Genomic DNA, 22995 nt, shown 5'->3' on the forward strand with positions numbered 1-22995 from the left:
CTTCCACTGGAGCCACAGTTCCACTTCCAGCTTTTTCTGAGTAGTTTATTGAAGATAAGAGTCTTGGTCTTTCCTGGCTTCAAACCACAATCCTCAGATCTCAGCCTCTTGAGTAACTAGGATTACAGGCATGAGCCATTGATACCTGGTGACTAAGGACTTTTAAAGGTTGTGGGAACTATTAACTTCTGTGGGCCTGACTGTAAGACCTCATTAAATGTGTCACCATGACATATGTGACCACCTTGATCAAGTTTCAGTCTGATGATATTATTTAACTGGAATTCCTGAAGTAAAGAGCAGGTGTTCTTACTCTTAAGTGGGGGGGCGGGGTGGGGAGGAATCTGTTTTTGTTTTTTTTTTCTTTTGGTTATGTTGAGGTTTGAACTCAGGGTATCAATCCTACTAGACAGATGTCCTACCACTTGAGCCACATTTCCAGCCCTAGATCTAAAATTTTTAAAGGCTAGTATTCTCAACCAGAACTTGTAGAATCTTTTTTCCTGACACCCACCCCAGCACTTGAGTAAATCATTTGATTGATGACGTGAGCATCATTGGGTGTTATAACACCTGGCCAGGGAAACAGGGATCCTCCCGTGGATTTGCCCAAAGGATGGTAGACAGATTGTTGAATTTTAATGAAGGTGGGTGGGTCCCTGATGTGCATCTGCTTTGGAGCATAACAGAATCCCAGCATTAACTTTAGGTATGTTAGTTGGAAACCTGCACTGGTGTCAGTGGTTCTATTCTACATTTGTCAAATACTTAAATCCAGCTGAACTAATTTTAGAAGTAGATAGTTCTAAAGAAAAAAAGAAACACACCGGTTACTTCAGATACATGGCAAACTCCCTTACCAAATGTTCCTTGTCCTCTTTATCCTTTCCTAAAGTCCTTTGATCTACATTGGCCTTCAGGGGAGTCATCGCCTGAATTTTATTGTAGCAAAACTTTATTTCTATCACCTACAAGATGTGATATAAATGGGGGAAAATATGTTGCCATCATGACCGAATTGAATAAATTGGTAGCTGAGAGGTAGGTTTAAAAAAAAATGTTAATGATTGTTGTTTTGTTTTGTGCTGGTCCTGGGGTTTGAACTCAAGGTCTGAAGGCTATTCCTGAGCTTTTTTGCTCAAGGCTAGCACTCTACCATTTGCGGCACAGCTCTATTGATGGCTTTTTGATGGTTAATTGGGAATAAGAGTCTCACAGACTTTCCTGCCCAAGCTGGCTTTGAACCGTGAACCTCAGGTTTTAGCCCCCTGAGTAGTTAGGAATATAGGCATGAGCCACACTAATGCCAGCTAATAACCCAGAGTTTTAAAAATGGGACATGGACACCCCACACATACTCTGGATAGCATTTGACATTGAATGCTGTATTTTTCACTCACTAAACTGGACATCTGATTTGAATACCATCACTGTCTTGATGCTGAAAAATAGAAAAACAGAAGCTGTTAGCTTTGTACTTACCTTTGGAGGCTAAGATGGGAAAAGGGTAGAGGCATTTGAATCAAGATACTTTTATTCGCCCCTGAGGGTGGATGTTCCCCTGTTCTAGCTGACAGTTTGAACAAGGATTCTAAACTTTCTCGCCATTTTAATTAAACCTCAGTGAGAGGTGGCCCTGTCACCTGCTTATGACATGGGTAATTACTCCTAGGGCCGTGGAGCAGCTTGCCAAGCGAGCCTTGCAATCTCCCTTTTGATTCCCTACCTATGGGTATTGCCTCCCTTCCCAGACAGGGCCTCTTCCAGGAGCTGCTCGAGGCCTGTACATTCCTTGGCTTCTATGCTGAGCTATCCAGCAGGGGTGCCAATTCTTCCATTTAGCTGACTATTATATAGCCCTTAAAAGGGAAGGGTTTATTTTAGCTGGCTGCTATATTGATTGCTATAGGGACGTTTCTATTTTCACTGGCTGCTATATTGACTGGGATAGGGAAAAGGGGCCGTATTGCCGGGAGCTGTCATATTGACTGTTACAGAAAAGATCTGTATTTAAGCAGTACCAGTGCACTGGGATCTCCCAGGCAGGATATTAATGCTAATTCATCCGCTCACCCCCTGCTGTGAGTGTTATTTGTTTAAATCTGTAGATTCCCACAGCGCGTTTATATCCTCACTAGAGTGAGCTCCGCTCCCTGTAATTATTTAACATTATATGCTGATATAAATTGTAACAGTTAAAGAATGGAAATGAGTAGCCAAAAAGGAAAAGAAGAAGAGGAAAGAAAAGGTCGAAACAAGAAAGCAGAAAAAAAAAATGACAAGGAAAATATATAAAATAACATATACATGCATACTGTGTGTGTGTGTCTGTGTATGGTAAATTTCTGGTTTCCTCTCTCCCATTCCAGTTTGGTTTGTACACTGCTTGGTCTATGTGTTTTACACCTGTGTGTGTGTGTGTGCACATGCATGTGTACATGCATGCATACGTGCATGCTCACACATGCACATGTGCTCACCCCTCAGTCCCAATGCGCACACGTGTGAAATTATACCTAGTGTGTGTGGTCCGTGATCAGCGGCCCATTTATCCATTAGTGATCAGCTTCATGATGAATAGCTGGCAACTGATTTTCCTTTGAGCTTTCCTGTTCACAAAGGAACTCTGAGCCTGAGACCCTCTCTAAGGTGACTCTCAGGGGAGCACTCAGTTGGGATTAAACTAATAGGCCGTTGGGTGTCACTGTCGCTCTACTGGCTATAGTTGAAAGGGATTTTTCTGTTGGGGAAGCTGAATTTCAAAAGAAACAAGTTTTTCTGCCTAACTTGGAGATATTGTCTGAGATGCTCAAGCTCCTTTTTAAAAATGTAGTTGTTTTGTTTGCTTGTTTTTGCTGTTAAGCTTCCAGCATGTTTATTGTTCTTGAAAATTGTGTGCTGATTGCGAGCTCTGTTTGAATATAACCCCCAGTGCATCCAGATGAAGACTTCTGATGAGCAACACAATAATTCCCCTTAAGGCAGCTCAGAAGCTTTCTGGAAACTTGGGTAACAAGGAGAACCTATTTGGACAAGAACTTGAAAAAAGGAGGGAGAAAACCTCCTTGCAGAAGCATCAATTGGGCAAGTATCTGCCCCTCCCCTGCTGCTGGTCCTCATGGAGGGGTAAGAGCTTGGAGAGCGAGCGGGCAGAGCATGCACGCCGAGAGCGCAGGCTGCTGCCTGGTCGCACGGGAGCAGAGGAGCGGGCTGCTCGGCAGCGTGGAGCCGTGCCAGGTTTCACCACAATTCATACTGTGTCAGTTTAATAAATGCACTACTTAAATTATGAAATTACAAAAGAAAAAAGAGAATGCACTTATTCAGACTCTTAATACATTAAAAATAAGGCATTAAAACTCGGACTTTTTTTTTTTCCTTCCAGAATCAATAATGAACAGGAAGGGTTGTAGACATTAACAGTCATGGACATTCAAACTCTTATACATAAATTATCTTAGAAAAATGCACATAAGACTTGAATAATGTAAATACATTAATGCATTTAATAATTTAAACATTAAAGCGCAGGCAGGAATTTGAGGCTGAGGCTGTTCTGAGGTAAGGGATTGGTCCTAGAACGTGTGTGTCCTAGGATCGATGGGTGATTTCCCCTTGAGGCACCCTGGAAAGAGAGTGCCTGGCCCGCTGGTGTGGCCTCCTGTGCCAAGAATCCCTGGACATCCCTGATCTCAGCTTCTTCCAGCTGCCTTTGCACATCCCACCCTGCATTCTCAATTCTGAGTTCTATAGTCCTATGCTTCTGCTTGTTTGTTAGAAAATTAAATGTTTCCCTTTCAAAGAACAATGAATTTTGTGGATGTTTTGATTGGAAAACCAAACCAAATTAAAAAATTTTTCAGCCATCTCTAGCTGTTTGTGATTTGAACAAGGAAGTGGTTGCTTCTCATAACCAGTCTGCTGTGTCTCAGGGCAGGTCCATGTTGCAACCTGCTGCCACTCTAACACAGAAATGATAGCCTGTGTTAGCTTCTGGGCAATGGACAAAACAGGTGGCCATGTTAGGAAACAGGTCAGGTGCTGTATATAGACTTAGTGATCATTGATCATACCTTGATTCGATTTGAGTTTTTAACTGTTAGATATATTGAGGTGATTATTTCCCCCCCTTTTTTTCTAAAATTGTATTCACAGTTGCAGAAACACCAAAAACATTGAAATCCATTTTTCTGGCAGAGTACTAAATGGTCTAATTCAGATTTTGACATCTATACTATGAAATAACCTTGGTAGTTTCTTAGCCTAGTTTTATAGCCTGAATCAAGCAAGAAACTAGGAAAACTGCAAAAAGGGCATTGTTAGTGGATATGTATTCCAATAACTTTCTCTTTGTATGAAAGGTGTTTATTTAGTGGTTAGAGGTGTGGCTCAGGTGGTAGAGCGCTAGCCAGTGAGCCAGATACTGAGTTTGAGTCCAGGTCTTGGATCCCTCCCCCCCCAAAAAAGAGGTATGTTTATTTCATAAATAGAGCAAATGTTGTCCTTCAGGGTTTGCTGTGGGACCCCTTGAAATATGGTTATCAGATGGTAGGGACAGTAGAAAACCTGTTCTCATTATTGATGAATCTATGGAGTCTTTTATGGCCACTCAGATCTCCTACCTGAAACTTTACCTAGTAGTGTCTTGATTTGACCCAAAACTTGTCTGTTCTGGTATCTCTGACTTTTCAGATGTTAACAGTCTTTGCTGTGACCAAAGAGAGACTGCTTTCCCAGCTACCATGGTTACATACCAGCTTATAACCACTTTCAGGAAGGCTGCCATAGGCTGAAGTGGTGTGGGCAACAGTTGTAAACAGGCCAGGTGATGTTGACCAGGGCACCCAGAAACAAAGCAGTGCTTTTGAATCTGGTAGTTGGGTATTGATTAAGAAAGGGGTAGTATGGAGTATAGGTAAGAGCTGCTGGAGGACGGATCTAGAGGTCACTGTGTAGTCCTTGGGATGTGCTCCTGGTCTTGCCTAAACCTCAAGGCTGCCACTCTGCCGCTTGAGCCACAGCTTTACTTCTGGTATTTTGCTAGTTAATTGTAGATCAGAGTCTCACAGACTTTTTCTGCCTTGGCTAGCTTTGAACCATGATCTTCAAATCTCAGCCTCCTGAGGAGCTAGGATTATGCCATGAGCCACTGTCACCTGGCTTCTAGGTAATTTTTTCCCCCTTGGCAGGACTAGGTATTGAACTCAGGACCTCTTGCACCAGTTTGGTAGCAGAGCCTTTCTAGCCAGTTTTATTTCAGTCTCGGGACGACTATCAGTTTCAGGCCTGTTATGTGGCTTCTTTTCAAAGTGCAGGCCTACTCCTTCTGTGGTCTGCCCAGCTATGGCCAGTGGCATCCTCTCCTGCTTTTATTCCACACTCATCTGGGCAGAGAGGAGAACGAGATGGAATCAGGGAGAGCCAAATTATCTTTGAGTTTTGCCGGTCACACCCAGAAAGCTTCTTTTCTCTTCCTTTAAGTTCCAAGAAGTGTTTTATGGTCTTAACCGCACAGTTGGCTTGAGCCAGATTAGGACATGTGGAACTGGACAGAGGAGGCAGGGTGTGTGCGCGTGGTGTGTGTGTGGGGGGTGGAGGCACTGCCACTTCTACTTGGGGTACAAAGTGCTAGCTGCCGCCCAGCAGTGATCAGATATCACTGATGAGGGGTCAACTCACCCCTGTGACATATTGTGTATGCAGATTTTCTTTGAAGAGAGAGGAGTCAGGTTCATTAATTAAAGGAGCCTGGCTCGAGAGGCCTGTAATTAGAGGTGCTAGAAATCTGAATTTTAAGAGGTCTGTGCAGCTGCATTTTGAAAAATGTAGGGAGGCACTGAGAAGTACAGGTTATAGGCAAGAATGTGGCTGAACCAGATTTGGGAGATTTAGGCTTTGGCAGAATTCCCCTTTAAATTTATATTTATTCTTCCTATTATTATTAATTATAATTATTATTAATGGGAGGGTGAAATTGTGATTATTTTTCTTGACTACACTAACTGAGAGGTTGGCATAGTCAGAGTACATGGAGGACAGAACAATGTAGCCATAAACAACTACAAGATGCTTAGTTTTCTGAACACACAGCCTGTCTTTAAGTCTTAGGTATTCATTTGTGTGTGTGTGTGTGTGTGTGTGTGTGTGTGTGTGTGTTGTACTCAGGCTTGAACTCAGGGCCTGGGCCTTAACTTTTTCCATTTAAGGCTAGTGCTCTACCCCTTGAGTCACAGCTCCACTTCTGGCTTTTTTGGTGGTTTATTGGAGATAAGAGTCTCATAGACTTCCCTGCCTGGGCTGGCTTCAAACTTGGATCCTTAGATCTCAGCCTCCCAAGTAGCCAGGTTTACAGATGTGAGCCACTGTGTACCCAGCATCATGCATTTTTGTTGTTGTTTTTGGTCATGGGGCTTGAACTCTGGGCCTGGGGGCTGTCCCTGAGCTCTTTAGCTCAGGGCTAGCGCTTTACCAGTTGAGCCACTTCCGGTTTTCTTTTGGTTGATTGGAGATAAGAGTCTCCTGGACTTTCTTGCCTGGGCTGGCTTTGACCCTCCATCCTCATATCTCAGCCTCCTGAGTATCTAGGATTCCAGGCGTGAGCCACCCGGGGTCTGGCTGGCATGCATTATTTTAACTTAAAAAATTCTTTCTTGAAATGAGCAAGGGGAGCAGAAAACAAAACCACAAATTGAACATTGTTTTGGGAGATAAGTTTTAGGTAGATGTTGGATTCTAGAAAATTTCTTAAAATTTTATTTTTGGGAAACAGAGTCTTACTATACAATCCAAGCTGCCCTTGAACTTGTGAACTTCCTGCCTCAGCCTCCTGAATAGTTGGGATTACAGGTGTCCACACTCTGTGGGACCCAAGAATCTTTTTCTCTACTTTGTTTCCCTGTATCCTTGTAGAGCAATTCTCTTCCTCTGTCATAGGTCACTTTTTTATTGAACCCAGAAATTCTCAAATCATTACAAGAAGTCCTGACCTGTCCTTTTTCTTTTTCATTTCTCTCTCTCTCTCTCTCTCTCTCTCTCACTTTGGTGCTGTCCCTCTCCTTAAAGAGAAGTTTCTGTGTGATTTATAATGGACCTTTTTACTTATTGTTAAAATCCTTTATTTTGATCCAGAGCCATTTGTATCTGTTAATTAATTAACTATAGCTACTTTGGGATGTGGACAACCTCCTCCAAGAAGGAAAAAGTGAAATAGTGGTGGGTGGAGGTATGCCCCAAAGGTCTGAGTGACTAAACACTGCACAATAAGGAGCAGAGCTCATACCCTCCTTATGCTTCAGAAATCTCTCTTCTGCTTTCCTGATCTCATGTCCTTTGGGATATTGTAAGCATCATCCTTTCATAGCCTGGGTCCTCTCTTAAGGGGCTGAAAGAAGCATATATTTTAAAGGACAATCCTCTGTACTCTTTCTATATTTTTGTCTATGTATATATTGAGGAATCTACTTGTAAAACCATAAACTATGGAATAGAACAAAAAAAAAATCCCAAAGACTCACTTCATACATTTACAGTATGCAGATTGTGATTCAATTAAGCTGAAACTTCTATTTAGCAGATTGGTTTTGTGAAATAAATAACTTTTGAAGAAGGAGGCCTACTGAATATAATAAATATGTGTTTTTCCTTCACTTGGCACCACAGTGCTTCCTGCTTTCCAAACCTTTGCCCTGAAATGCTGATTCCCAAGCCGGCCGCATCTTTGGGCTCTTTGCGTAAGAAATGGCTCTCTGTCACTTCCTGGCACAGGGATTTCATCCTTGATTTACAGTGCTCAGCTTGTTAGCGCCAGCGAAGGGGAGATGGTGTGAAGGTCCTTATGTCCGCTTTGTCCTCAGTGGGAGAAAGTGGGATGTGTGCGTGTGTTTTCCCTTGCTACTGCAGTAGTGCCAGAGGGAGCCAGCCAAACTCCCCATCCTCTTTTCCATGCTCTGTATTACATGTTCTCCAACCGGGGGATTGGGGGTGGGGTGGGGGGGGTGGGGGCAGGGCAGGACAGGACATGATTTTGCAAGCCTAACTGAAGGTTTCAGCAAGAGTGGCATGCTACTGAGAAGAGAGCTTTCCCCAGCCCCCCTTTCCCCAGTACTCTCCTTCTCAGCCCAGCCGTGACAAACTGACAGATAATTAACTGATCAGGCCCTTCTATTAGGCATGTCCCAAGGCTGGAAGCTGCCGAGCTCTCTGCTGCTCCTTGAGCCGCTCTGTGCCATGGGTGGTGCTGTACTAAGTGGTCATGAAGGCAGCAGAGAGTGCTTTGGGAAAAGCAAACAAAATGTTCTTTTTTTTTTTTTTTTTTTTGGCCAGTCTTGGAGCTTGGACTCAGGGCCTGAGCACTGTCCCTGGCTTCTTTTTGCTCAAGGTTAGCACTCTACCACTTGAGCTACAGTGCTACTTCTGGCTTTTTCTGCTTATGTGGTGCTGAGGAATCAAACCCAGGATTTCATGTATGCTAGGCAAGCACTCTACCACTAAGCCACACTCCCAGCCCTACAAAATGCTCTTTGGAAGAGAGTGGAGCTAGAGAGGTATCTGGCTTGAAGACACCTGATGAAAATCCTTGGATTTTCAGGGTTATGATCATGAATACCACTCCTATCCCATAGAACATTTCTTGAAGGCCACTTGGTTCTGGTCAGGCTCCTCTGTGTAACCCTGGGCTGCAATTGCAAAACTGGAAGTGTGCAGTCTGTGAGCCGTTCAGTGTGAGCCATTCAGCTCAGGCAGTGAGTGTTTCTATACCAGCAATGCTCTGTGTGGCTTTTTCTCTGTGGCCAACTTTCCTTTTCCCAGTGGAAAGAAGCGTTCATTTGTGTGAATATTCCTTTCTACCCACCAGTGACTCTCACTACTTTTCTTGGTATCTCATGTGGTCACTTTTCTCCTCTTCATGATTTGAAATATTAACATGCAGATAAATATAGTCTCATGTCTGGGTACACATAGGCTCAAGTCCTTGGGCCTGGCATGTTGGAGCAGAAAGAAATACCTAATTGCATCAAAACCACTCTAAGTTCATGTATGTGGAGCCCATCAAGCTGAAAGCATCCAGACAGCATCTGCTGTTATCAAATCACTCGTGAATCCAGCTAATTAAAATAGAGCTTCATTTTTCTGAACCATTGTTTGGCAGGAATTCGAAACGGGTCTAACCCAATTTCTGCGTGTTTATGAGCCTTTATTATATCAGAGGTACTTTTCTGTAAATGTACAGGGCAGCGTTAAATGAATTGATCCACACAGTATCACTGTAGTCGCACTGTGGACTTGCTAATGATTTCTCTGCCAGCCTTCTGGTTTCCAGACATTCTCTTGAAAGCTTTGTGCTCTCTTTCCCTATCTATCCCCTTTTCTTTGTTTTCCTCTCTTGATTTTTTTTTTGTTAAATTAAAAATTTGTAACTTTTACTTTTAGCCTTCTTTTTTTTCTTTGAAAGCAGGAAAAATGTTCCCTTAATGAAGTTTTCTTTTCCATTTCCTCTTTTTCCCCCCTTCCTCTCTGTTTTTGCTCTTCTAGAAGATACAATTTGCCCTTTCTTTACTTCTTGGTGTTTTTGTTCCCTCATTTTCCTTTATTTTTCTCTTGTTACAGCCCTTCCCTTTTATATCTTCTGCCTTCCCTTCTAACCTTCTCTTTCACCTTTTCCCTTTCCTTTCTGCCTTCTCTCATCTTTCCTAATACAATGTTGTGATAGCTTTGTCTCCACATACAAATACAGATTAGGCAGAAGGGGTGCATGTGGAGGCAGAGTTCTGCTGCTGCTAGATGATGTCAGCCGATTTGCATCTCTGATTTTGCTTGCCTGCCTTATTTTATGTCTTAAAAAGAGTTTTCAAACCACATCTACTCTACTTTATAGTCTAATAATTCTACTTTGAAGATGAAAAGTACTATATAAATACGGACTAATTATTCCTTGTAACACTTTGGTGACTCTAAGCAGTACTAGTTCCATTTTACAGATGAGGAAGCCAAAACAGGAAAGGTGGGTAACTCTGAAAGAAACCAGAGAAGGTGGTGGTTGAGTTAGAATTATGTCCAGGTGTTTTATTCTTCTTCTTTTTTTTTCTTTTTTTGCCAGTCTTGGGCCTTGGACTCAGGGCCTGAGCACTGTCCCTGGCTTCTCTTTGCTCAAGGCTAGCAGCACTCTACCACTTAAGCCACAGCGCCACTTCTGGCCGTTTTCTATATATGTGGTGCTGGGGAATCGAACCCAGGGCTTCATGTATATGAGTCAAGCACTCTTGTCACTAGGCCATATTCCCAGCCCCAGGTCTTTTATTCATGATGGCTACCTTCTGGGGGTTTATTTTCCTCTCCATAAGAAACACTTGTGCTTAAGGTGAGGCAAAGAATATAATTCCCTTTCCTTCTTTATGTACTTTTAACCTCTGCTGTTTCATTTGCAGTCTTTAGATGTTAAATGAATTTCTAGGTAATTCTTGGGAAAGAAGGATGCCAAGCCACTTATGGGCTGGTAAAAACCTTGTCCATTACACTCTCAGAGTAGAGCACTCACTTTCTGTTTCCAGCAGCTTCCAGTAAATGGGCCCACGTCACTTGTGCTAGCCCCAGTGATCAGAATGTTGTAGGAAGTGCTGCCATGTTTGATTGAATTTAGCCATTCAGAAATGACGTGTGTATGAAGTCGTCTCTTGCATTACTGTGGCCTTTATTATTGCTAATGCATCCTGACATTACAGGTGTAGCTTTGGCTCTCCTAGAAAGGGCAAAGCTGCTCTTATCAAGCTAAAGAGCAGAATTCATGAAACTGTTGTACAGCGAGACCAGTGTTCACACTACGTTCGTTACTAAGCAGAGTAGGAAAAAGCATTTTCCCTCACCTAGTGTTGCAAAAAATGGATCTGTTAGTATTGTTCTCCTACAGATAGCAAATCCAATGGATAGAAGGTTCAGGAAAGTAGACTTCAGTTTAAAGAAAGACTTACAGGCTGGGCACATGGTAACACCTGCCTGTAATCCCAGCACTCAGGTGGAGGCAGAAGGATCAAAAGTTTGAGGTCAGCCTGGGTGACATAGTGACATAGTGAGGCCCCTATCTTAAAATAACAAATAAATGATGATGGAAGGAAGGAAGGAAAACAGGAAAGCAGGCAGGCTGGCTTGCTTTAAGGAAGGCTTCTGAAAATGTGTGTACGGTCTCTTAAGGGAATGACAAAGTGAGTTTCCTGCTGGCTGGGGGTACTCAAGTATATGCTGGCTGATCATTTGTCATGCTTGTTGGAAGGAGGAGTTCTCAGGCATGAGTAAGGGCCAGGTGGTCTCAGATTGCTTTTGGCTTGTTTCCTTGTCCTAGATTATGGCAGCAAAAGCAGCATCTTTGCTTGTTCTTTTTTATTTTGTAAGTGCCTGTTGTGCTGTGAGAACCTGGCGCATGCTCAGTAGCTACTCCCTATTTAATCTTTGCCTTTCTGATTCATCATCTAACTTGAATGAAACTCTTCTTATTCAATATATGAAAACCATTGTCTCTGGAATCCCTGGAATGGTTCATTCTGGATAGCTATACTCTAAGGGCCATCAATATATCCATCTAAAAATAACAAAACCAAAACAAATCCTTAAAACTTTTTGCTGAGGATGATACAAAATGCATTATGTATTTTCTTCCTTAATTAGCAGAATATCTAGGATATAATTTAGTTCTAGAGTATAATTTAATCCTGATGACTCAATACCACTTTTTTTTTTGTTCTGAGATCAGGACTTGAACTCAGTACCTGACACTTTTATTCATTGGGTAGCATTCTACCTTGCCTCTATCCACCTCCTTGATCCATCATTTTAGATGCAAATATTATATTGTGTAAGCATAGCTGTTTTCTAAACCTGTTGAACGACACACATATGTTGTATATTTGTGACTCCACCAGTGCTAAATGACCCTAGACTAATAGGCTTTTTGAATTTTTGTTTGCTTTTCATAGATGCTTCTCTCTTGATATTTGCTGTTAGGCTTTTCCCCCCTTCCTTTCCCTTTTGCTGTTGCGTCTTTATTCTATAAGTGACCCTAGGTTAGCAGGCTAGTTTCTCCTTTCCCATTTTCACCTTTAATTTTTTCTGATTTGGATGCCAGCTAACTAAATGAATAATATGCAGTGTGAGTAAAGCTTTGTTATATGTAAAATATATGGAATTTATAATACCGTGTGTGTGTGTGTGGGGACACTGGTTTCTTCTCCTTTTTCCTCTCTCCTCCTCTGTTGATTTTCTCTCTTTTTTTTTTTTTTTTTGGCCAGTCCTGGGCCTTGGACTCAGGGCCTGAGCACTGTCCCTGGCTTCTTCCCGCTCAAGGCTAGCACTCTGCCACTTGAGCCACAGCGCCGCTTCTGGCCGTTTTCTGTATATGTGGTGCTGGGGAATCGAACCTAGGGCCTCGTGTATCCGAGGCAGGCACTCTTGCCACTAGGCTATATCCCCAGCCCCCGATTTTCTCTCTTTTTTTTTTTTTATTGAGTCTTGTCCTTACTTGAAATAAGCTCATACTCCTGGCCTCGATAACACAGGCCACCTAGTGAAATTGACTTAGAAATTGTAAAATGGCATGGTGAGCAGATCCTAAAGGTTACCTTTTAACCCCTCTTAAGGTGTTAAAGATGACTTGAAGGTCATCTGTTAAAGAAATGAAGGAATGGGAGACACCAGGCTAGGATTTGAAAGACTAGGTTTGATGACACATTGGTGTTGGGATTGGATCTAGCATTCAGGTTTCTTGAGATCTAGCTTGCTTTTTCTCTTGCCACCCCATCAATTCTGTTCTCTACTAATTGTGAGCAAAATATGTACAAGTGAGAAATGTTACTATTTGTATAAGCTTGAAAAGAAGATACCAGAAAAAAAGTCTCTGCTGGCTTATGAGTAGGTTCAGAATTAGAGTGTATAAACTCCAAAAGCTTTCTGTTTGTGACAGCCTTTGGCTGTGTTTGTACTCAAGGCTAATGTCGATATTGTAGAAGAAGCTTTAATCCTTTCACTCAAATTTACAAGAAATGCTGCTTCCTTTTAGTTAAAAAAAAAAAATTCAAGAGAGCATTTGATTTGAGGAACCAAAAGTCTAGAAAATGTATCCGGGAGTCCTCGTCAATTTGGGGCATAATGAAATATAAAAAATACTCAATAAAAGCTCCTTTATTACTTTAACTGTTTAAATGTGGAGTTTTTAGCCATCAGGTTAATGTTTTGGTATCATTTTTTTATTTGATTGTGAGCACTTTTCCAGGTAGCTCTGCCACTCGAGCGCTAATCAGATTCCCACAGATGAGTGGTGCTAGCTGCAGCCTGACATCACTGCGTTCTTGCTTTGACATTATTTTATTTGTCTTTCCTGTAAAAGTTAATAACTCTGTGTCCATGTGTTTAAACAGGCAAGAAGAGAGAGGAAGGACAACAAGCAGAAAAGCCATGGCAGTGATTCACGAAGCTTCTGCTAAACTCAGGACATTTAGGGATTTTTGTAAATTCTAAGTGTCTTGTTGCCCTATGAGCAGAGTGCAGAGGATTAAAGAGGATAGCAGCTCCTAACGTTTTGGATAACAGAAGGAATTTGAAACAAGTTACCATTGGTTTAGAGGAAGAGGAAGGTGTTTGATAGAACAAATTTGCTTAGTGGTGAGAATTGAGCATTAATTTTGAGTATATTATATGCTTACTTGGTGTCTCCTGATTCACCACCAGGCTTGGTGTGGAGAGCATCAGATAAGCATAATGACTTCACCTCCCATTGTCTCTAAGACAAGTTAACTCTAGTTCCTCATAGGCACTTATAGAATCTTTTTTTGTTTGTGTTTGTTCTGCTCCTGGGGCTTGAACTCAGGGCGTGGGTGCTATCCCTCAGCTTTTGTGCTCAAGGTTAGCCCTCTCCTCTGTAACTTGAGCCCCAGCTCCACTTCTTGCTTTTTGGTGATTAATTGAAGACAAGAGTCTCATGGATTTTCTTGCCCTGGCTGGTTTTGAACTGTAGTCCTTACAGCTCAGTCTCCTGAGTAGCTAGGATAATAGGCATGAACCACCAGTATCTGGCTTAAAATGAGTCTTTGTTTCTTGGTAGCTGTGGTTATTAATAATAGCAGTGCTTAATGATGTTCAGTGAAAGGTTGCTGAATGGTTCAAAACCATGAAGACTATTTCTGTGTGTTACGAATTTCCTTGCTGAGCTGAAAATTTCTAAATTGAGGTTTTTATCAGAGTAACTGCTGAACTAATACCTCTTGACTGAAAGTTTCCTCCCTCCCCCACAGATTTGTACCTTGGTACTAAAGATGTACATTGTGATACTTCTCTGTCCTTCTCAGTCCTTATTTCAGTGCCTCTGAAAGACAAAAATAGTACATTGCTTTCCTCATTGGCATCAGAGAACTTTGCTAAGCAGATGCTCCATCTCTGCCATGCCCCAGCCCTATTTTTTCCTACTTTTTTCTTATTTAAGTAGTTGTGCAAAGGGTTTTAATTCAACAAATCAGTTTATAAGTGCAATACATCTTGATCAGTGTCACTCCTTCCATCATCCTACCCATCTTTCAAGTTACCTGATGCCATTTTCACATATATACATTGAATATAATAACTGTATTTTTACTTGTAGTTATTTTTCAGGTAAGGTCTTGCTTTTTTATCTGGGGCTGGCTTTAACCAAGATTCTTTGTGCCTCCCAAGTTTCTGGGGTCACAGGCGTGCACCACTATACCCAACTTATCATTCATTCATTTTGTTCGATCATCGGGCTTGAACTCCAGGCCTGGGCACTGTCCCTGAGCTTGAAGCTCAAGACTGGTGCTCTACCACTTGAGCCATAGCACCACTTCCCATTTTCTGGTGGTTAATTGGACATAAGAGTCTCACAGACTTTCCTGCCTGGGCTGGCTTTGAACTGCATTCCTCAGATCTCAGCCTCCTGAGTAGCTCGGATTACAGGGGTGAGCCACTGGCACTGGGCTTCACCCAATTTGCTGATTAACATGGAAGTCTTTTTTTTTTAAGCTTTATTTATTTATTTAAAAACAATTACTTATTTATTGTCAAAGTGATATACAGAGGGGTTATAGTTTCATACATAAGGCAGTGGGTACATTTCTTGTGCAATTTATTACCTCCTCCCTCATTTCCGCCCTCCCCCTCCCCCTTTCGCTCTCCCCCCCATAAGTTCAGTTAGTTTACACCAAATGGTTTTGTAAGTATTGCTTTTGGAGTCGTTTGTCTTTTTATCCTTTGTCTCTCGATTTTGATATTCCCTTTCCCTTCCCAAGATGGAAGTCTTAATCAATTAACTTTGCTTGGATTAACTTCCAATTCTGGACTCCTGGTCTCTCCTTCTCAAGTAGCTGGTATTACAGGCTTGAGTCACCTCTCCTGGTGATATAACTTCTCAAGTTGCCTACAGAGGATGGGACCTATATTAAGGACCCTGTTCTCAGAAAATAAAACCTGGCCATCATTGTCTCTGTCTCTTGCCAGTCCTGGGGCTTGAACTCAGGGCCTGACCACTGTCCCTGGCTTCTTTTTGCTCAAGGCTAGCACTCTGGCACTTGAGCCACAGTGCCACTTCTGGCCTTTTCTGTTTCTGTGGTGCTGAGGAATCGAACCCAGGGCTTTGTGCATGCAAGGCAAGCACTCTACCACTAAGCCACATTCCCAGCCCACCATGTGTTTCTTATATGTTACCTGTGGCCAGCGTTGGTTCTGTTGATTACCTTGTCCTGGCAGGGAACCCTGTTTGGTTATGTATGCTTGCTGGGGAGGGGAACTATCCTTTGATCTGAGCTGATTGCATTCACCATTTGAATAGCCAACAGTTTCCAATCCCAGACCTTTTACTGTCAGTTTGAAAAGTGTTAAACCTTCCAGCTTATTCTATTATGATCATACTTTTGAAGCCTAAACTTCTGCTTTTTTTCCTCTTGAGGAAAAAAGTAGTATAATAATATAAAATAATAGCATGAATTAAGATTTGATAGTCTTATGGCAATGGCATATCTGAATCATTTACGTCTTCTGGTAGATGATATTTAGCTACCCACATTTGGCACTTCAAATTCTTTCTTTCTTTCTTTTGGATTTGAACTTTTTCTAGGCTATGAGGGTTTTTTTTTTTTTTTTTTTGCCAGTCCTGGGCCTTGAACTCAGGGCCTGAGCACTGTCCCTGGCTTCTTTTTGCTCAAGGCTAGCACTCTGGCACTTGAGCCACAACGCCACTTCTGGCCTTTTCTATATATGTGGTGCTGGGGAATTGAACCCAGGGCTTCCTGTATACGAGGCAAGCACTCTGGCCACTAGGCCATATTCCCAACCCCGTTTTTTGTTGTTGTTGTTGTTTTGTTTTTTAATTAATAGTATTTAGTCTTCCTCTACTTTTCTTATGGAATATCTGATGTGTGTCAGTTAGTGATTATGATTCCACAAAGGTATTAGTTTATCTGAGTGTGGTGGTATACACTCAGGCAGTTGAGGCAGGAGGATCATGAACCCAAGGTTAGCTTAGGCTGTATAGTGACATTCTGTCTTTTTTTTTTTTTTTTTAAAGGTTTTACTTTTATGCCATATACAAATGGTGGTAGTCAGAATTTCTTGGTTCAGAGCTTATCTTCCCCGGAATTTAGGATCCCATCTTGCCCTATGAGCAGAAGGTACCAAGCCTTGGAGAGGAGACCTGCTTTCTAGTCAATGAATAGCCCTAGTGATGACTTCATGCTTAAGTTTGCTGCCCTCTGTCTAAGATGCAACTATTCTTTGTCTTCATCCTATCATCCCACATTAAGTTGTGCATGCCTGGAGCTTCCTCAGTGCCTTGGCCTGTGCTTCAGAAGAAGTGGGAACTGAACCAGTGTGTTCCATTTGCTGAGTACCTGGAAGTCCTGAGTGGAGAGGAAGTCCTTAAAGAAGGCATAAAATTCAGCCATTGGTGGAGAGGAAAAGCCTAGGAAGTAGAGGCTATCATTAGGAAGGTCCTGAGACTGTGTGCTACATATTTTTAGCGTTGGAGTCACCAGCCGCTGTCACCGTGTGAGCTCACAGTTCTCCCAGGGAGCATCTTGGACATTGAGTCATTACATTCCTTTGGAGTGATTCAACTCAACAGCTTGACACCTTCATTAATTTTGCAACACAAAGCCCAAGCCCGGTATTCTCTGCTTCCACCTCCTTAACAGTGCAGGCAAATTAGTATTACTGAAAACTTAAAACTAGGTTTCCCTGATTTTAAGAAGGAGCAGTCACAGAGCCATTGGAAGATACTATTAAGAAACTAAACTGAGCTCCTGGTCTTTTCTAGGTGCCTCTTGGGACCAAGCACCCAATTCTTGCCACTCGATTCTGGCACATAAATGCTTTATTTCTGTTTCTGGCATGCTGGCTGCACCTCCAGCTTTCAACCAGCTCGTTTGCCTCCTCTGCTGAGGTCAGTGCTACCGTGATCCGTGTATAATGGCATTTTCCTCCTCTTTTCAGTATGGAGGCTATTACAGTTTCTTCTCTAAACAGGACTTCAAACAATCTGCTGCCAGTTGGATTTCAAAGCCAAGGAAAAGGCAAATGTCATCCTTTTTTTCTCCCCTCTTTGGGTAACTGCTTTGTTGGTTGCATCAAAAATTAGAGGGGCTGCTGTCTAAATTCAAGTGGGGATGCATGGGGACAAGGCATTTAAATTTGCTTTTCTTTCTCCCTGAAGGAGAAAATCCTTTTCCTGCTCAACCTTTCCTAAAAAGGAACTTTGATCTTCTCAACCCAGAAGCAAAGGTTTTCATTTCCGACAGCACGCATGTGTGTCTCCACCTCCTTCTGCGGCGGAGGCACAGCGGAGCCTGGAGCCGGCAGCTCTGTCTCCCAGGCATCGTAGTTCCACGCACCAGCTCTCTCTGGGCTGTAAGTTGGCACCCACAGTTCTGAGCTGGGCAGGAAATCTTCTCCAAAGTCACCCTTCCAGCTCAGCTCACCATCGCTTGATATTAAATAGTGCATGGTGGTTTAAGATGCTCTTTATTTCTACATACATTTCTGGCAGAACTACTTCAATAAAATATCAAAACAATGACACTCCAGCAAGCCGTCCATGCAATGTTTTTAACTAGGGCCAAGAAAAAAAAAATAGATGGCAGAGATATTTCACTTTGAAGGGTAATTTTTGTACATGTAAAGTTGCCACTTTTCATAAAGGCATTTACTTCATATATCAACATGTTTTAAGAGAGAATAGGGTCAATAATGCATGCTTTAGAATTCCCTAAATACAGATTTATCCAGTAAGACCTAAAATATATTCTGTGCTATCATGTCTACTGTGCGTTTCAAACAAAGGTATTTTGTTTCTTTAATGTGAAAAACAAAAGGACAGAGAAAAGTAAAACAAAGGAAATTAGGGCTCACAAGCTTAATTAATAGAGGGTTGTAACCCAGATCAACAATGGGAAGGACACAATGACCAAAACCAGGAAATTCCAATAGAAAGAGAGTCTGTTTCCTTTAACTTCTTGAGTGCCAAATGACTTGCCAGCTCCCCATCCCCCCAGGTGCAGGGCCAGCTCAAGTGCAACTCACCATCTTTTATTTTTGGTCTTGGTCTAGCTTTTGTGGACATATCTTTCTCTTTCCCCTGATTAATGTAAACAGAACATACAAGTGTGTGTACATGCATGTGCGTGCACATTTGTGTGCTCATTGTAGCCACAAAGTACCTCTTGATATTGTAACCCTCAGAGAAGGGGAAAGAGTAACCCCCCCAAAAAAAAATTCCTGTCACTGTCATCTGTTCGTTTTTAATGAGCCATTTTAAAAAATTGAAAATAAAAGAGGAAAATGAATAGGTGTTGAACCAGCCCGTGATATGTAAATGCCAACTAGTAATTACCTAAAACCTCAATTTTCATTCTGTTTCATCTTGCAAAACATTTCATTTTCCCTGAGTGAAAACACTTCATTTGGGCTGTGTGAGTTAGCGAGCGGCCGCCTCTGGCCTGCGCCTCCGCAGGCTCCGGCTAGGGGGCACTTTGGCTCTGTGCTTCGGCTGCCTGAGCGGCTTGTCCACCTCAAGGTTATCCCCCTCTTGCCATTCTAGTGGTTTTGCTTGAGTGTGCCTTGGCGCACCTCCCCCTCCTGGTCTGTTTTCGGGGAGCCTGAACCTCCTTGTCCTTGCAAGGATCATATTGAATTTTGGCTGACCGAGCCTTCCCTCTGCATACTAACTTTTCTCACCGGGCTCAGGGACCCTGGGTTTCCCTGAGTTGAATTTCATGATCTGAGAGCAGCGCTCCGGAAGCTCCCTTTGAGCTTTCCAACACAATTGTCTCTTTTTCTCGTTTTTGCTGTTGCTTTTTATTCTTTTTGTTTTGGTTGTCTGGACAGCTCTCCTCCGTTGAAGTTCTCACACATCTGCCCCCCCTGCCACACTTGAGTCTCCATTCTGACATTTCTTTCCTTTTGCATGCTCATACATAGATTTTTTTTTTTTAAAGACTCTGTTTTAATACCTGTCACCTTTTCGATGGGTTCCTGCAGCATCTTGGGATGTGACTTGTGATTGCCCCTGCTTGGTTCTCTCCTTAGCCTGTGCCCTTTCTAGAAAGAGCATGTAAGGCTGAGAAAGAACAGAGAGCCCTGGGATTGTGATTGGTGGGTCAGAGAGGCATCTGGACATAGAAAACCAGAATTATGTTGTCCTAGGACCCTGGATCTAAGAGTGCTTTGCCTGGAATCTCAAGGAACACGGCCTCTTTAGTGAGATATATAGCTTCATAATTAGCCCGTTGCATTTTTTCACGAGTGCTAGCATCAGCGTTCTACGATGTGTTTCTCTGATTAACAGCTGCTTTGCAACTATTTTCTTGTGCCACCGATGACCATATTTGTCAAGGAACTCCTGACAGTACTGATTTCTTACTAAAACGTAACATTTCTGCTTCAAGAGGGTTCTCTCCTTCTCCGCACTGCCTGGCTTTTAAAGACAGCCTGCGTTAAAACTGGAGTTGGCTTTGGTCTAAGGCTTGTTAACAGGATTCTGGGTATCTACTCTAGAGCCAGAGCAGAGGAACCTTTCGCAGGCAATTTAATCTTCTGAGCAGTGCACGGAAGCGGCGTATTGCCTGAGTGGAGTTTTGGGTCTCCACATTGGTCATTTCCTCTGCCCTCTACTTGTGCTCTCTTTGGGTTAAAAGGGATTTGGCTTTGGTTGTTATTGTCATTAATTTTTGAATATTTTTAATATTTTAAAATGGCTAATGAATGCTCACATTTTAGGAGATAGATGTCTGTGTAGTACACAGGAGTGCCGGAGTTGGTGGCATTCCAAATAAGTGTCACTGGAGACAATGCATCAGGTTTACATGTCAGGTGCAAAGTACTAAGGCTTCCTCAAAGCCCAGGCTCTGTTCTCCCGTCCCCCCTGAGCAGAAAATAGAGTGTGTGCTCGCTCCGAAGATTACAATGTGCAGGTCTTTTGTAGGAGAATGGAAAACACATAGGAGGCATCTCTTCAGTGGAGACTGTCAGGAACCTGGATTCTTCCCACCAGGGATTACTTACCCCACACAGTGCATTTAACAGCGCGCAGTTCGCAGCAGATAACCCCTGAGTGTGCTGTACTCCACTGATTTATATGGTAACAAATCCAGGTCTCAAACACAAATCTCTCTCAATTGGCCAATCGTCTTGGATCCTAAGGTGTTTTGTGACCCGAAGTCTCCCCACCTTCCCCCCCCCCCAAATTGCTGGCAGAGATTTCTGCATAGCCATTGTTACAATTCTGCAAAGACAAGAATTTGCTCTTCTCTTTTACACCTCAGTTTTTTGGCTACCTTCAAAGAGATAAACAGTGAAGATTATCAAATTTCCTAAAATTATGGCATAGGTGGTGGCGGGGTTGTTTTTTTTTTTTGGGGGGGGGGGTAGAAGGTTACATGATAGGTCTGGAGGACTTGGGAAGAGTGAAACTTGGCTTTTTTTTTTTTTGACTTTGTTATCCTTATTTTGTTAAACTATTGATAAGTCTAGGTGTACTCATTAAGAATTCAATCAGTGTCAGGGAGGGGGAGAGGAGAGCCGATTCCATATTTATTGTGGGCTCCACAGCACTTGTCTCGGCAGTGGCAGCAGGAACTGTATGCCAGAATTTTCCCTGGCTTGCTGCACTCCCACAACAAGTGCAGTAAAGTTCCCGGCTCCGTTTTACATCTTTGACATTGAGGCGGAAGATTTGGCCTGAATTTATGTAATTTAGTTGGGCACAAATAAAACCCATGAATAGTCACATTCATCTTCTAATTAGAAAATCAAACGATAATACAGGACAGGCTGCAGGCCCCCCATCATGGAATCCAACGAAAGTGGTGTGTGTGTGTGTGTGTGTGTGTGTGTGTGTGTGTGTGTTTTGAACCTCTGCAGAGGAAAGTCAGTTGAATTGCTTCATGAAGTTAATGAAAAGTGTCTAGCAATAGGCCTAAACTGAGCACCCTGTCAGTTATTCAGTGGGCGAAGATCTCTGCATTATGGGTGAGGAGTTTGGGGAAATCTTTTACCAATGACTATGAATCATGGGGCTATAAAATTCTAGATTGTTCAGGCCTTACCCCTGCCCACCCCTCTATTGTAAGGCCAGTGTCTTATGGGGAGAGAGGAGAAGAGTGAAGAGTAGCTAGGAAATAATTAGTGAAAAGAGGAGAAAGATTTTCATGTGCTCACACTTGCATGTTGCTGCTTTCTTGGTTATCTTTCTTATTCTGCACATTATCTTGAGGCTATTAGCTTGGGTGCTTTCTATCTTTGCATCTAGTGTTGTGATACTGATGCTGTTAAATATGTGATTTGCCTGTCGACTGCATTTTCAGACAAAGATCGGGAGGAACATAAACAAGCCCCAAGAACACTTTACGTAGGTGTTTGGCAGTATTATTTTATATGGCTTGAAATTAGTGAATGGAAACTTTAAAAGAAATTGTTCATATTTTTGCAAGTTTGAAGTGTGCCGGGACTTTGTCAAATTCCCGTTAAAATAAATACGTCAATTTCATCTCCCTCCCAAATTCATTTATCTTGCTTTTTTAAAAGGTGTTTTCTACTTTACCTGATGTTTAAATTGGATTCGCTCGTTTATGCTGTTCTTTGCTATATCCCCCATGTTTTTCTTAAATGAATTACTAATGACAGAGCACTCCATCATCCCCTCTCTGCAGCCACTTTAAGGAAAGCATGGTGATCTAAACCTTTTAACCTATTAAAGATGATTTTTCCCAATTGAATCAGACCCACCACAGGTGTAATAACTAATCATTTAAACTACACCTGCTATTATGTATTTTTAAGCCATTATGCGTGTTGGATAGATGATAATTCATGTTTATTGCATTGTCCGATGGATCCGTTTTGCCTACACTAGGCTGATTAATGTATTTAAAGAAATAAGAGATGCAATTTTTAAAAAAAAAATTGATGGAATGCGCCAAGCACTGCATTGAGTGCACCATTAAACCCATCAGAACTTTGCTCTCTGACCAGAAATGCATATACCAAGGACTATATTAAAAAAGCAAGGGGAAACCTGGGCGTTTTAGTGGTGGGGTTCTGTTTTCTTTCTCTGTCACGGGAAATTTTGGAGGATGCAAAGAAGGTTTCTGTTTTACAGGGTAAGTGGTAGGAGATGTGCTGTTCTCATCTCCTGCCCAAGACCTACATGGCCATCCACATTTCCTCTGGTACCTGGTACATGTATCACAGCTGCAGAGACTGCTGTATGATACCAGTACTGTCATTTTCATGTGTGTTGTTTTTTTTTCTCCACATGATGAACAATTATCCTGAGCCTTCTTAGCTGTGCAGATTGATGTTGACCCCATAGGGTCTGTGATGTGTACCTGTCCCTTCATTTTCTAGAGCTCGAGCTTTGTTTTCTTCCTCCCGCCTACATTCTATCTTCTCTTTTTCCTTGCCACTTTTCTTTTGTTTCTTCTTGTCCTACTATCTTCTCTTTCCCTCCTCTGCATG

The 22995-nt window shown here is 42.3% G+C and overlaps 1 protein-coding gene across 4 annotated transcripts in view; it reads left to right on the forward strand.

Moving 5' to 3' along the window:
• The window catches only part of Pex14 (peroxisomal biogenesis factor 14), a 149010-nt gene that overhangs the window by 35170 nt on the left and 90845 nt on the right, over positions 1 to 22995 (forward strand). For 2 of the 4 annotated variants that reach the window (XM_048350213.1, XM_048350214.1), the window contains exon 3: positions 22637 to 22742. The exons of the other annotated variants lie outside the window; for them this stretch is intronic. In XM_048350213.1, coding sequence (XP_048206170.1) covers positions 22637 to 22742 — 106 coding nt within the window. The remainder of the gene's footprint in view (positions 1 to 22636; positions 22743 to 22995) is intronic. 4 annotated transcript variants of the gene reach the window in all.

This window comes from Perognathus longimembris, chromosome 7 (assembly GCF_023159225.1).
Source record: "Perognathus longimembris pacificus isolate PPM17 chromosome 7, ASM2315922v1, whole genome shotgun sequence".
In the NCBI taxonomy this organism is placed as follows: Eukaryota; Metazoa; Chordata; class Mammalia; order Rodentia; family Heteromyidae; genus Perognathus; species Perognathus longimembris.